Raw genomic sequence first — 15,514 nt, forward strand, 5'->3', positions numbered from 1 at the left:
GTTCTTACACTGAATTTATTTTCGAAGTGTAAAAAGTACATATACAAATACCTATACCCAGAAATTTATCTACAATGTCTACTCAAGCCTCCAAGAAACCTGCCTCCAAGGCTCCAGCTGAAAAGAAACCAGCTGCCAAGAAGACCTCTTCTGGTGTTGAAGGTAAGAAGAGAACCAAGGCTAGAAAGGAAACTTACTCCTCTTACATCTACAAGGTTCTAAAGCAAACCCACCCAGACACCGGTATTTCTCAAAAGTCCATGTCTATCTTAAACTCTTTCGTCAACGACATCTTTGAAAGAATTGCCACTGAAGCTTCCAAGTTAGCTGCTTACAACAAGAAGTCTACAATTTCTGCTAGAGAAATCCAAACTGCTGTTAGATTGATTCTTCCAGGTGAATTGGCTAAGCATGCCGTCTCTGAAGGTACTAGAGCTGTCACCAAGTACTCTTCCTCCACTCAAGCTTAGATGTAGCATCGACATATTGATTTATACCAAAAACCGATATATATTCCATCTTAATTTGTCTTATTTTCATTTGTTTTTAAATACAATCTTAATTCTTTAAGATTATAAAAGCAAAGTAGGAAATAGAATAAATGAAAACATCAATCTACGTATATAATTTTTTGTTAAAAACAGAAAAAATGAGAGAAAGATCAATATAAATATTTTAGCTTTCTTTTTATATACTTGTAATATTAATATTAATATCTATTAAAATAAAATATAAAAACTAATATTTGTCTTTTCACCTTTTCACTTATTTATTTATTTCTGCTCTTCTAATTTCTTCAAGACTTTATCAACTTTGTCCTGAGCAGTTTGATGCTTATCAGTTCTAGTTCCAACTCTGATGTCGGTTTGAATTCTTACAATGCCCTTTGAATGTGCATACTCATGTACTTCACCAATCAAACCCATCACTTCATCCCATGGGCCTTCGATGGTGGTACCAGCACTGTGTAATGTACTCTTTAGGGGGCTTGCACGAATTTTAGCTTCGATCAAAGCTACGAAGTCAGAAACACTAGCACTGTTGGTCCCAATAGGAACCATACATACATCAGCCAAACAGAAAATCTTTGCCATCTCTCAATATTGAATTTAATACCCTGTCGTTCTGGTCTTGAATCCAAACTCTTCAATGTTAGGGGAAGAATACTTCTCTCCGTTATCTCTATCTCTCTGCCTTCTTAAATATATTATGTAAGTTTGTATAATTCACGACGCTTCATAAAGGAAAACCTAAAATTTAATTATCGCAGCGATATATTTTTTTTTGCTTTCAATTCTTTTCAAAAATGTGAAATAGTTTGATCAAACATATACAAAGACAAGAAGAGAGATTTAACACAAGAGGAAATCTGGTTTGTAGTTGATTGCTTTATATCAGATCATCATAGCGATAGAAACGTGGTTGTTGTTATTACAAAATACGTCAATAATGGTTGCTAAGAATTCTGTAACGATCGAGAACGTAGATTCACCTACTGCTCAACTTCATAAAAATAAACTTACACAATGTTTTGATGATATGATGAGAATGAGTTCGCAAATGTTGGTCCAAGAACAACTGAAGACAATCCAATTAGATAATGGTATTACTAACGGATTTTCTGCAACTCATCAGAAGAATTTAAAGGAGAAATTCCACATGTTTCATGGAATATTAGACGATCTGGATATCACCTTAGACAAATGTGCAGCATATGTAGAGACTTTAAACAAGATTGGGGTGGAGAAAGAAGCTTTAAGAAAGAAAGAGGAAGAACTTGAGGCTGAAAGAAAGAAAAAATTGGAAGAAGAGAAGGAACAACAACGTATCGCTAAGGAAGAATTAATTAAGAAAGAGAAAGAAGAACAAGAGCAAAAGGAAAAAGAAAAACAGGAAAAGGAGAAAAGAGAAAAAGAGAAGAGAGAAGCTCAAGAAAAGGAAACTAATGCGGCTGATAATGCATTAGATCTGATGGACGATATGAGACTTAGCTTCAATGATGATGTTGGTATGAATGTTGATGCTAACCAGAACGATCTCCTCACAACGTTTAATACTAGCGATAAAGGTTCAAATAATACACCTGGTATACTAACTGCTTCAGCTGGTGTAACTGATATATCAGATCCTTTACAATCATTAACTTCTATGGGAAAGACTGATGATAAGAGTGACAACAATAACAAGAGTAATAATAATAATCGAGGTAACAATACCAACCCTATTAGTAATATTAATGATACAGGAGCAAATAATGTATTTAATGATCTCGATACTATGGATATGTCTCTGTTCACAGATCTTGATAATGCAAATTTTGATCCTCTTTCTGAAACTGTAAATGGAACTAATGATATCACAAATAAGGATACTTTCGCAAATAACAATAATGCTAATACTAATAATAACAATGATAATAACAATAACAATGATAATAACAATAACAATAACAATAACAATAACAATAATAGTAATAGTAATGATGACAACAACAATATTAATAACAACCAAATAAATACTGATAATGGGACAACGGTAGGAACAGCGACGGCAGAGGTCAATAATGAGAATAACGGTAATGTTATGGTTAACAATAATAATGATAGTCTCAACATGATGGATCCATTACAGGATATGGGTGATGACTACTTAACACTAAATGATTTCAATGATCTTAACATTGATTGGAATGCTGGAGGTGATTCAGGAGATTTGGATCTTAATGATTTTAATATATAATAAGATTGTAATATTTACAGTACATCGGTTGGCCAAACAGAGTTTTTGGAATTTATTTTTGTAACTATTTCTATTTAATAGGAATAAGTAGTAAATAATAATTACAATTGATATTTAACTATACGTATTAAGTTTATATGATAGTATTTTATGATAATAAAACCACCATCACAGTTATATTGTCTGTAGTCCCATTGTCTAAGGCGTATTTTACTAAAATGCTAGCAGCTTCATCAGGGTCATCTATATCCTGTATCAATTCACAGGCTTCTTGGTCGTCTATTACGTCCCAAAGACCATCACATGCAATAATAAGGAACTTATCTTCAGTGGTTATTTCAACACTTGTAGTGAATGGATTACCTATCACTAACGTATCGAAGAATTTGTCACCTAAGGATCTTGTCACCGCTAACATACCATTTACTCTACTCTTCATGATTAATCCGCCAGCAGCTTCGACCCTTTGCAACTCTAAAATATCAGATGCTTTATGATCATATGTCAACCTTATACTATTCCCATTTCTGAATAGCACTATTCGTGAATCACCAACATTTGCTGTGTATAATTTCCTTTTGTGTTGATCCAACGACATTACTTTACTCTCCAGCTCATTTTCATCTGGTAATTCCCAACGTAACACACATACTGCTGCTGTACATCCACTATTTCCCTCCAGTTTTGTGTTGATTTGTTTGTCTATTTGTACAAATGAATCGTTTAAGATTTCTCTGATGTCCTTAGTTTCATCTTCTAATATCTCCTTTTCAATCATTGTATGTAAATGAGACCCACACCATTCAGAAGCCTGGATACCTGCGTGGCCATCAAATATAGCAAAATAACCCCAATCCAATCGCGATGCAAAGTTCTTCACATAGGTATGTACATCTTCCATCGATCGACGGAATTTTAAATTGGTATTTTCAGCTACGCCCACTCTATACGTCACGTCGCATCCTGAATCGGTCGAAGTCGCTGAAGAACGAGATGTTGTTGATTTCAATGGAGAATGTATATTTCCAGTGTCTTCAATGGTAGAATTACTAGTAGCAATTGATTCAACTTGTGGGCATTCACCACGGTCTTGTTTTGTACTTATCATTCTTTCAATATTTGATAATGTTCGTATCGATTAATAAAAAAATAAAAAGAATAAATTTTCACAGATAATAAGGGATCAGATCTCAGTAATAATGTATATGCTTATCTAACCTTATGGTTATATCTGTATATATTGTACTTGACAATGTAATTATTCTAACAGTTTCAACGAACTCTATTTATAGCTTTATGCGCCAACAACCACACACACACACGAGAGAGGGAAAACAAATATATGCTAAGTAAGAAAAATAATCTTATATAACAAAAATCAATAAGTTCAGTAAATAACTTCAATGGTGGTCTTCCTTGAGAATATATTGAGTTCATTCACTTCTTATCAATTTTTTGTATTTATACTTTACGTTCATCTATGGTGAATAGAAGATGGACTAATTTTGTATCGATTGTCTCTCTGCGCGACCAAGCTAATAACGATTTATTTTTATATTCCTATGTTGTCCCTCCCTGATTGTAAGAAAGAGAGAGCATAAGCCAAACTTCATGTTGAACAAGGCAAATACTGAGTATGGAGATCTTTGTACAGTCTTCAGGCGTTACTTATCTAAACTTGTGTTGTGGGATGTATTTATAGCCTAACCTATTATATGCTGAACTTGTCATGGTGTAAAAAACAACTGATTCGAAACAGACGAACAACACGTTGGTATAGAGTAACAATGTATTCTTCAAAATTACGAAATTCATGTTGATTTTTATACATGTTTGTATATATGTGTATATATGTTGTTACAAGAAGATCATAAGTACAAACCTTCCAGATTTTCCTCCACTTTGTTCTTCAAGACACGTTCCTTGGCCTGTTTGAAATCTTCTGCAGTGACTTGCATTCTTCTTTCTCTCAATGCCAATAGACCAGCCTCAGTGCACATAGCTTGGATATCTGCACCAGACAAGTCATCTTTACTCGTGACAAGTTTTTCTAATTCTATGTCTTGATTCAGATTCATCTTGGATGTATGAATACCCAGAATTTTTCTCTTTGTCGATAAATCAGGATTCTCGAACAGAATCTTACGATCAATTCTACCGGGTCTAATCAAAGCAGGATCTAAACTTTCTATTTTATTTGTAGCCATAATAACTTTAACATCACCTCTATCGTCGAAACCATCCAGTTGGTTTAGTAATTCCAACATAGTTCTCTGGATTTCTCTTTCACCACCACTGTTAGAATCATATCTCTTTGTACCAATAGCATCGATTTCATCAATGAAGACGATACTAGGTGCGTTTTCTGCAGCAACTTTAAAGATTTGCCTACATAATCTTGGACCATCACCAAGGTATTTTTGAATTAATTCTGAACCTACGATTCTTAAAAATGTGGCAGATGTTTGGTTGGCAACGGCTTTCGCCAAAAGAGTCTTACCTGTACCTGGTGCACCATATAGAATGACCCCCTTAGGAGGTTTGATACCCATTTCTTCATATAATTCAGGATGTGTTAGAGGTAATTCGACAGACTCCTTAATTTCTTGAATTTGGGATTCTAAACCACCTATATCACTATATGACTCGGTAGGAGATTTATCAATCTTCATAACAGAAACCATTGGATCTGCATCGTCCTGCAATACACCAACAATAGACATTGTTTTATGGTGTAATAAGACAGAACAACCGGGTTCTAATAGTTCCTTATCAACAAATGAAAGAATAGAGACATAGTAATCTGGCATAGTTGGACTTGTCACAATGGCATGATCGTCGTCAATAATTTCTTCCAATGTACCAATACTTAATGGATTACCTCTAATTTCTAGTAATTGTTTCTTCTCTTCTTCCTGCTTCTTTTCAAACGGTTTCAGAATTTCAGAGTTCGTGACAAATTCTTCTTCTAATAACAAATGATCCTTAATTCTCTCGATTCTTAACAATTTCAATTTACAACGAGTACTTGGATGAACATTTGGTAACTTTTCAGCTGTTGCTGGACCTCCTCTTCTCTTCTTACGTCCGAACTTTGACTGCACTGGTGGTTCATACTTTGGCTTTTGATTAGCACCCTTCTTACCTTTCTTCTTATCTTGTCCTTGAGAAACACCTTGACCCATGATTAGTGTAATATATTAGAATATCTCTCCTTGCAATGTCTAAGAATAATAAATTAATCTGACTTAATAGATTAACAAAACGCAGGAAATGCAGTGTTTACGACTTCTGTAATTATATGTTTTGAGTCTCGACTACGTAAATCAAATGTCTGGTACCCGTGCTTAACAGTTTCTTTCGTTCTCTTCGTTATACGTTAAAACTTCCCTTTTCCACTTTAAGTTAGTCTTATTTCTCACTATCTCTTATTTTTTTGCCACCGCCCCAGATTTCTCAACAGCTAAGATTTTTTTTTTCAATACTGCTAACAATTTTAAGAAATTATAAATTAATGCTGAACGTATATAATTAAATGACATAGATGGAATCTCCTCAATTCCTGAAGAACATTGCCAAATTTTGCAAACACATTGATTGTTAAAGTATTATTACTGTTTTGACTAGATTATATTGTTATATAAGTTTCTTATTTATAAAGTAGGAAGAAGAAAATAAATTTCTGTAAAGTTGAAAATAAAAAAAAAAGATTAATTAGGTAGTGTAATTTGATTTCTATCGTTTCATTATATCATAATTTGAAGAGTAACTGCTTACAAATTTTCAGTGTAATGATGAACACCATCCAACTTTCTCAGTCTATCAGCGGCTTGTTCAGCGGTCAAATCTCTTTGAGGTTCACCCAACATTTCAAAACCGACCAAGAACTTTCTGACAGTAGCAGATCTTAGTAATGGTGGGTAGAAATGCATGTGGAACCAAGCATTATTCAATTCATCGCCAGTAGCATTCAATGGAGCTTGATGTAGACCCATGGAGTAAGGGAAGGAGGTTTCGAATAAGTTATCGTACTTAACAGTCAATTGCTTCATCATAGAGGCTAGATCATTCTTTTGCTTGTCAGTAAAATGGGCAACACTTGGAACCTTAGTCTTGGAGACAATCATGGTTTCAAATGGCCAGACAGCCCAGTATGGTACAACAACTAAGAAACTGTCGTTCTCCAGAACAATTCTGGTTCTTTCTTCCATCTCTAACTTGACATAGTCACCTAACAAGTCGGCATTGTGAGCATGTTTGTACTTGTCAAAGGACTTGAATTCTTGAGAGACTTCGCTTGGAACAGATTCTAGACACCAAGCTTGACCGTGAGGATGCAAGTTGGAACAACCCATAGCAGTACCCTTGTTTTCAAAGATTTGTAAATATTTGAATGGTTTCTTTTCTTCAACAGCTTGCTTAGATAAGTCGTTGTAAAGTTGTTGCCATGTACTGATAACTGTAGAAAGGTCCTTTATTTCCATTTGAGGAATGGTTAGGTTATGTTTTGGACTGAAACAGATAACAAAACAGTTACCTCTAACACCTTGAACCTTGATCAATCTGTCCTTTAGGGTATCCTTACCTGAGTTATAAACTTCTAAGGCTGGTTGGTCGGTCTTAACAGCAGCAAAATCGTTTTGGAAAACGTAAGTTGATTCATACTTTGGGTTAGAACCACCGGTAACTCTCTTGTTACCGGGACATAAGAAACATTTTTCATCATATTCTGGAATGGTAGACTTAGCTGGTGTTTCTTGTTGACCTAACCAAGGTCTCTTAGCTCTGTGAGGAGACACAAGGATCCATGAGTCAGTCAATGGGTTGAAACGTCTGTGTGAGTTGTCAGTGAAATCGAATTCTTGGGACATGTTTATAAAATGAAGGAGTCTTTGATTAGTTTAATTAAGTTACTGTTGTTACCTAATAAACTTGCTATGATATTTTTATCTTCGCAATGAAAAGAAGTTATATTAAGTACAGAAAAACCCACAAGTTTATTTAATGGGATGAACCTTTCAATGATGTTTGTATGTCATACTTATATATAAATTGATTAATGTATATTTTCTATATTGTTTGAGGGATTGTTTTGATTCTTAAATGCCATCCTAGTAACAAGCACTCTCTACCAGGTCTGTGTAGTCACAACGCAACTAACTAAGTTGTATATTGCGTAAAAGATGAGGTCCCTATCGCTTACTGTGATAATGAGGGGCCTTGCTGTTGTTTTGTAATTACATGATATTTTGCTGGTGGATTTAATAGTAAGATGAGCAGCTTAAATTCTAACTATAGTAGCCGGCTCGGAGGGAAGCGCTCCGGGTTCACATTTCATTGTTAAGCGGATGAAGAAGAGCAAATCGGTGACTAGTCTCCCGTTGGCCACGGGGTAGAACAAGAACACGATGGTGACACTAAATGTGTAAGTCAGGTTTATTTCTGCAATTGACAATATTGGGCTGTCGATGTTAGTCAAAGTTTCTTATATGGCCCACATCTTGTCATGTTTGTCTTACTTTGCTATTGTCTCGATGTAAATTTTTAACCAGTGAAATTCAAAACATTATTTAGTATTATAGTGACGCAATCTGGTGAATGTTCTCCGAGAGTGACCTTACTCAAAGGAATACCTGATACTACTTTTGTGTTCCGAAATTAAGAGTAAGTTTATAGAAGTCCAATTAACTTGACCAATTCTATTAACTTTCGATGTTTCCCGATATATATGAGGGGAAGGACATAGTTATGCCGTAAAACTGTCAATGAATATCTTAACAACCGTTTACCCAGTTGCGGACGATATCCTAACGTTAACGACCAGTCCCAAACTGGAAAATAATAAGTTTAGAAGTCTAAAAACCTCACTTTTCAAAATGTTTAGTTAAGTAGGAATAAGAGAAGTTAGCAAGTGGACACCACACCTTTTGTAAAAATATACAATTAAGTTTAGGAAAATTTGTAAATGTCACAATTCTTGAACACATTTTTCTCTCGCATATACAACTACATTTGAACTATTACGTTTTCAGATAATGAATAAATAAGAAGCCAGAATGTAGAGAAATATTTCTTTACATATTTCAGAATTTCGCTTATTGTATTTGAACTATGCGAATAACGAAGCGTTCAAGTCATAATATCTTAAGCGGTATATATTTAAATTCCTCTATCTTAATTATAAAAAGAATTCAGTCATTCTTGACAAGTTTTCTTGATAATGTTTTTAAATATTTAGTTGATCTCTCTCTCTCTCTCTCTCTCTCTCTCTCTCTGTCTCACACACACACACACACACACATACTCACTCACATACTCACTCACTCACTCGCTTAGTTGAATCAAGATACTAATTGAGTTCATAAACGTCTTTATTATCCAACATAGAAGGCAAAATAAATATCAAATGCAATAGAATATCCCTCATTTCTCTTCAATATGTTGTTTTCTTAAAAAAATTATTAAGAATTAAGAATTGCGAACCATCCAAAAGTCGAATGCATTTGAAAATAATATATGTTCAGTACAGTCACTTTTGGCAGGAAATTAATTCATCGTGGGACACTACCTTGATAGTTTCAGCAAGTATTTCAACAGTTTTTCAAATCTTGAAGTGTAGAGAAATGTTACCCAGAAATAATTAAATAAAGTTGTAGAAGTAGTGTCACCCCACTTCCAAACCCAGTTTAACATTGTCTGGAACAACGTCTGTATAGAAAAGAAAACAGATAAATATCTTGAAAGGAATTCCCGATCTGAAGTCCGACCTGCTCTTAATAGTGCAAGTTATCTCAACTTTCTATGGCAATTCACAACGGATCTCTTAGCCCCACAAATACTTGCTTCAAAGTACATAGCAATTTCCTGTCACTTCTTGTCTCTTTGTCCGTGGCCTTACGATAATAAAATGCATTAAAGGTTTCTTTCCTCATAACCCGGGACACCGCTGACCGAAATTCGAGCGGCGCAACTCTCTCCGTTTCGCGGTGGAGTTGAAAAAATGAAATTTTTCAGCTTTCGTAATAAAAAATAAAAAAAGATTGTCAGGTAGGAAGTGGGGGTTGAGCCCGGAATACAGTTGTCCGAAACTACGTTACCAGTATAAACAATAGTAACACCATGTTACAGGAATTGATTTGCCCCTCGTCCGCAAGAGGAGTGTTGGTGGTTGTGGCATTTGGCCGCACCTGGAATCGTTTATACCCCAGATGAATTTAATTTCGTCGTCTTCGTTATGAATTCAGTGACATTGGTTGTTGATCCAATAATCATTACTTGTCTACCTGAAATCCTGTGAGGAATGCAAAAGACCGGAGGTTGCTAATCTTATGGATATGTAAGGTACTCTCTCCCCTCCCCCACCTTTTTATGATGTTACCTCCCCTTAATTCAAGTAAACAGTTGCGTTAGAAGTTTAATTCATTAGTCGAGAAATAAAATAGAAAAGAAAACATATATAAGCGATAACTATTTGTTTCCAATTGATAAATTTGATCACCTAAACTCTTTTCCTTTTGTTCAAAATTAGTTTATATATAACAAAAAGACCAAGAAATAAGAAGAATAACCAACTTTCCTCTTATATACCTCTATTTATAAAATACAAACAACAACAATAATGTCTGTTCCAGAATTTAAGGTCGGTGACAAAAACATCCCAACCTCTCTACAAGCCAGATGTCCAGAAGTCATCAAGGGTTTCGAAGCCACCTATGGTTCTAAGCCAGACTTCGTCTCTAGATCTCCAGGTAGAGTTAACTTAATCGGTGAACATATCGATTATGCCGATTTCTCCGTCTTGCCACTAGCTATCGATGTTGATATGTTATGTGCTGTTAAAGTCCTAGATGAAAAGAACCCATCTATTACTCTATCTAACGATGACAAAAGATTTGCTCAAAGAAAGTTCGACTTACCATTAGATGGTTCTTACGTCACTATTGACCCATCTGTCTCTGACTGGTCTAACTACTTCAAGTGTGGTCTACATGTTGCTCATGAATTTCTAAAGGAAATCGCTCCAGCTAAGTTCGCCAATGCTCCATTAGCTGGTCTTCAAGTCTACTGTAAGGGTAATGTTCCAACCGGTTCCGGTCTATCCTCATCTGCTGCCTTCATCTGTGCCGTTGCTCTAGCTGTCATTAAGGGTAACATGGGTGACTCTTACCACGTCTCCAAGAAGGATCTAACCAGAATCACTGTTGTCGCTGAACATTACGTCGGTGTTAACAACGGTGGTATGGATCAAGCTGCTTCTGTCTGTGGTGAAGGTGATCACGCTCTTTACGTTGAATTCAAGCCAGAACTAAAGGCTACTGCTTTTAAGTTCCCAGAATTGAAGGACGATGATGTTTCTTTCGTTATTGCCAACACTTTAGTTGTCTCTAACAAGTTTGAAACTGCTCCAACTAACTATAACCTAAGAGTTGTCGAAGTTACTGCTGCTGCCAATGTTCTAGCTAACAAGTACGGTGTTGTTCTAAAGCACGTCGGTGCCTCTAACTTAAATAAGGGTAACCTAAGAGATTTCATGAACGCTTACTACGCTAGATACCACAACACCCCAGAACCATGGAATGGTGATGTCACTACTGGTATTGAACGTCTAACTAAGATGGTTGAATTAGTCGAAGAAGCTCTAGGTAACAAGAAGGAAGGTTTCACTGTTGAAGAAACCGCTGCCGCATTGAACTGTTCCAAGGAAGAATTTACCAAGGACTACTTAACCACTTACCCAGTTAGATTCCAAGTTCTAAAGTTATACCAAAGAGCTAGACACGTCTACACTGAAGCTCTAAGAGTTTTAGAAGCCCTAAAGGTCATGACCGGTACCAAGTTTGATACTGATCAAGATTTCTTCAAAGCTTTCGGTGGTCTAATGAATAAATCCCAAGATTCCTGTGACAAATTATACGAATGCTCTTGTCCAGAAACCGATAAGATTTGTGAAATCGCTCTAGCTAACGGTTCATACGGTTCCAGATTGACTGGTGCTGGTTGGGGTGGTTGTACTGTTCATTTGGTTCCAAGTAGTTCTGTTGAAAGTGTCAAGAAGGCCTTAATCAACGACTTCTACAAGATCAAGTACCCAAACATTACTGATTCTGAATTGAGCGATGCTATCATTGTCTCTAAGCCAGCTCTAGGCTCTTGTCTATGTGAATTGTAAAAAGTTTGCTGAATGATACGTCAACAATCTTCTTTTTAAACTTTTCACCAATGTCTAACGAAATATTATGATCTAATAATTTACGACTGTCAGGATTTAATATAATAAAATATAAATATATAAATTTTTTATAAAACGATACTAATACTAATAACAATACAAAAAAATACTTTTTTAATTTCAAAGCAAAATTATCAACAATCAATAAAATTAGTTACCAAAATTAATCTTTTTTTATTGATAATAAAACAATAATGGAGTGTAGTTACAATGTTCTCATTGTCTTTTCTGTCCTATAGAAAACATACATATATTGCTATCTATTATATGTTGAGGTACAATTCATTCCTTAAGCCCTTCATCAATTTAAGTATCTTATCGCCGATTGCGACAATATCTTTCAATTGTCTAAAGTATTTATGTATATACACGGTATTTTCAGTTTCTTTAGGTAGTTTACTAGCTAAGAAAAAAAATAATTGTGTCACAAGAGAAATGTCCTTATAATAGACATTCTACGCTTCTTTGTCTTTTCTTTTTTTCTTCTTTTTTCCTGTTCTTATCAGGAAATTAACACAGAAAACGCGGAGAGAAAGAAGCAAAAGCTAGGATTTACGGTCGAGTCCATAATGAATCCTCCTTTAATGAATATTATCAATCTAACTATATGGTAATAGATTGGACGTTTCTTTTCATAAACTCACTTAAATGGTCTATACTATGGATAAGAGCCAAATTAAAAGGTTGTGAGATATAGAAAGCAATCCCTCTTATACTGTTACCATATCTTTATCCCAGGACGATACCTCCCCCCCTCAAACCCCCTCCCTCCGGAACAAAATTTACAGGCAGAGCGGGAGAAAAACATGGACGTTCCCCTTTGTTCTGTGAAACCGCTGTTAAATCGCATATTAAGATTTTGTAGCTCGTTGTTACTGATTGACTAGAAAGAAGCGAGGCTGGCTTTGAACAGTTCTTGTGGGGCAGGAGCTAGGGAGAGAGCGAAAGACAAAAGAAAGTATTTCGCAGATCTTTTGTATGGAATTAGGACGTTTTTGGGAACTTTCAAAGGAATAGTTTTTGACACGGAAAACTTTTCACCGACGCAGATAAATTTTTCATGAGATAAGCGTTATTATAGATTATATTATATATAAAACTGGGGCATCAATTACAAAAATGGGAAGGTCATCGCAATATCACTATTCTTTTTAAAAATTAATACTATTTTACAGTTTAAGGTTATAGAAATCTTTTATCTTTTCTTATTTTTATCTTGCATTTATAAGTAGTAGGATATTTCTGATATATTCTTTTAAGGGATTGGGTACTGGATTTTATATACATATATATTGATATACTTTCCAAGATCCTATTGCAAAACTTAAAAAATAAAAAGAATATATATCTACATATCTTGATTTAACTACACAAGATCAACTATGCCTGACGATATTACTGAATACTTTGCCCATACAGGGGTTAGTCACACACAATCTCAAACAGACTATCAATATCTTAATAATAGTCGGAACTCCCTACGGAATGAAGATGAAGATGAAATCGATAATAAAAATGAAAAGGCATTTCATGTCTCTGGGAGTAAAATGTCTACTAGAATGGTAGAGGAATCCACTTTTGAAGAGCCTATCCAAATACATGGTGACAGTAGTAGTGATGAAGAAAGTGGTAGTGATAAAAATAGTAAATTCAACCGTTATGATGATGATGAAGACCTTAAGAAATACTCTAAATGGAGACGCTTTTATTTAAAATATGTGATTCTGGATAGAAATTTTGCAGACATATCCATTTTGGATTCCTTTATGTATAACGCAGATCTGAAACCAGTAGAAGAAGAAAGAAGAGTATGGTCCTGGTATAATTTTGCATATTTTTGGTTAGCTGAATGTTTCAATATTAATACTTGGCAAATTGCAGCTACCGGTTTACAATTAGGTTTAAATTGGTGGCAATGTTGGATTACTATTTGGATTGGTTATTCCTTCGTTGGTGTATTCGTCGTTCTGTCTTCTAGAGTTGGTACTGCTTATCATCTTTCTTTCCCAATTTCCTCTAGAGCCTCGTTTGGTATATTTTTCTCTCTGTGGCCTATTATTAATAGAATTGTCATGGCCATTGTGTGGTACTCTGTTCAATCGTGGCTAGGTTCTGAACCAGTTTCATTGATGTTAAGGTCTATATTTGGGAAAGACTTACCAGATAGAATTCCAGACAATTTCGGTTCTGAAAATGCAACTACTTATACATTCATGTGTTTCTTCATCTTTTGGGTTGTAGAATTCCCATTCTTATTGATTCAACCTCATAAAGTTAGACATTTGTTTACTGTTAAGGCTATTTTAGTTCCATTTGCATCCTTTGGTTTTCTGATTTGGTCTGTTAGAAAGGCCCATGGAAAGATTTCTTTGGGTAGTTTGACTGATTATCATCCAACAGGTAGTGCGTTCTCATGGGCTTTCTTAAGAAGTGTAATGGGATGTATGGCTAATTTTTCTACTATGGTTATTAACGCCCCGGATTTTGCAAGGTTCTCAAAGACAAAGCATTCTGCTTTATGGTCTCAATTGGTTTGTATCCCACTTATGTTTTCAATTACATGTCTGATAGGTATCTTGGTTACCGCTGCGGGTTATGAAATGTATGGTGTCAATTACTGGTCTCCAGTTCAAGTCCTCGAACAATTTCTGGTTAGATCTTATACTAAAGGTACTAGAGCTGGTGTATTTTTGATTTCATTCGTATTTGCAATTGCACAATTGGGTACTAACATTTCTGCTAATTCTCTATCATGTGGAACTGATATGACTGCTGTTCTACCAAAATATATCAATATTAGGCGTGGTTCTATTTTCTGTGCATGTTTGGCATTATGTATTTGTCCATGGAATTTGATGGCTACTTCAAGTAAGTTTACAATGGCTCTGTCTGCTTATGCGATTTTCTTATCCAGTATCGCCGGTGTTGTCTGTGGGGATTATTTCGTTGTTAGAAGAGGCTACATCAAGCTGACTCACATTTATTCCAACAGAAAGGGATCCTTCTATATGTATGGTAATAAATATGGTATTAACTGGAGAGCGTTGGTTGGTTATCTATGTGGTGTTGCTCCAAACTTGCCAGGTTTTATTGGTGACGTTGGTGCACCAAAGATTACAGTTTCCATCGGTGCTATGAGAATTTACTATTTAAGTTATTGGGTGGGTTATTTCATCAGTTTCTCCGTATACATTGGCCTGTGTTATTTCTTCCCAGTACCAGGTCAACCAGTTAAGAACATCTTGAGGGACAAAGGTTGGTTCCAAAGATGGACCGACGTTGAAAACTTCGAACAGGAATGGAGAGAATCCCTAAAGAAGAAAGATCTCCTAGATGATAAGGTAGACGTTTACGAGTATTCCAGAGGAAAAACGATCTTTTAACCATGTTTCGCAAAGAACAATATAGTTTTCTTTCTGTTGACAACAAAAGTTATTACAACACCATTAATAAAATTAATTCATTCTTTATTTTTGTATAATAAACTTTAGACTGCATATTAACTCAGGTCATTAAATTAGACCCGTTGTATAAACAAATAAATTC

The 15,514-nt window shown here is 35.2% G+C and overlaps 8 protein-coding genes across 8 annotated transcripts; 4 read left to right on the forward strand and 4 right to left on the reverse strand.

Annotated features, from left to right (window-relative positions):
- Positions 1–74: 74 nt before the first annotated feature.
- Positions 75–470, forward strand: KABA2_02S13310 (uncharacterized protein; the record flags this gene model as incomplete). Its single annotated transcript, XM_041549272.1, has 1 exon — positions 75–470. One exon carries the CDS (start codon positions 75–77, stop codon positions 468–470), a length of 396 nt encoding a protein of 131 aa, XP_041405206.1.
- Positions 471–773: 303 nt separating this feature from the next.
- Positions 774–1,094, reverse strand: ECM15 (Ecm15p; the record flags this gene model as incomplete). Its single annotated transcript, XM_041549273.1, has 1 exon — positions 774–1,094. One exon carries the CDS (start codon positions 1,092–1,094, stop codon positions 774–776), a length of 321 nt encoding a protein of 106 aa, XP_041405207.1.
- Positions 1,095–1,449: 355 nt separating this feature from the next.
- Positions 1,450–2,739, forward strand: MED2 (Med2p; the record flags this gene model as incomplete). Its single annotated transcript, XM_041549274.1, has 1 exon — positions 1,450–2,739. One exon carries the CDS (start codon positions 1,450–1,452, stop codon positions 2,737–2,739), a length of 1,290 nt encoding a protein of 429 aa, XP_041405208.1.
- Positions 2,740–2,887: 148 nt separating this feature from the next.
- On the reverse strand, positions 2,888–3,847 carry PTC1 (type 2C protein phosphatase PTC1; the record flags this gene model as incomplete). Its single annotated transcript, XM_041549275.1, has 1 exon — positions 2,888–3,847. One exon carries the CDS (start codon positions 3,845–3,847, stop codon positions 2,888–2,890), a length of 960 nt encoding a protein of 319 aa, XP_041405209.1.
- Positions 3,848–4,607: 760 nt separating this feature from the next.
- RPT2 (proteasome regulatory particle base subunit RPT2) lies at positions 4,608–5,924 on the reverse strand (the record flags this gene model as incomplete). The annotated part of the gene is made up of 1 exon (XM_041549276.1): positions 4,608–5,924. One exon carries the CDS (start codon positions 5,922–5,924, stop codon positions 4,608–4,610), a length of 1,317 nt encoding a protein of 438 aa, XP_041405210.1.
- A 588-nt stretch (positions 5,925–6,512) lies between these two features.
- GAL7 (UDP-glucose:hexose-1-phosphate uridylyltransferase) lies at positions 6,513–7,610 on the reverse strand (the record flags this gene model as incomplete). The annotated part of the gene is made up of 1 exon (XM_041549277.1): positions 6,513–7,610. One exon carries the CDS (start codon positions 7,608–7,610, stop codon positions 6,513–6,515), a length of 1,098 nt encoding a protein of 365 aa, XP_041405211.1.
- A 2,747-nt stretch (positions 7,611–10,357) lies between these two features.
- On the forward strand, positions 10,358–11,908 carry GAL1 (galactokinase; the record flags this gene model as incomplete). The annotated part of the gene is made up of 1 exon (XM_041549278.1): positions 10,358–11,908. The coding sequence occupies one exon, from the start codon at positions 10,358–10,360 to the stop codon at positions 11,906–11,908; it is 1,551 nt and encodes a 516-aa protein (XP_041405212.1).
- A 1,442-nt stretch (positions 11,909–13,350) lies between these two features.
- Positions 13,351–15,351, forward strand: FUR4 (uracil permease; the record flags this gene model as incomplete). The annotated part of the gene is made up of 1 exon (XM_041549279.1): positions 13,351–15,351. The coding sequence occupies one exon, from the start codon at positions 13,351–13,353 to the stop codon at positions 15,349–15,351; it is 2,001 nt and encodes a 666-aa protein (XP_041405213.1).
- Positions 15,352–15,514: the final 163 nt, after the last annotated feature.

The sequence above is a fragment of the Maudiozyma barnettii genome (assembly GCF_903064755.1).
Source record: "Maudiozyma barnettii strain CLIB 1767 genome assembly, contig: KABA2_02, whole genome shotgun sequence".
Taxonomy (NCBI): Eukaryota; Fungi; Ascomycota; class Saccharomycetes; order Saccharomycetales; family Saccharomycetaceae; genus Maudiozyma; species Maudiozyma barnettii.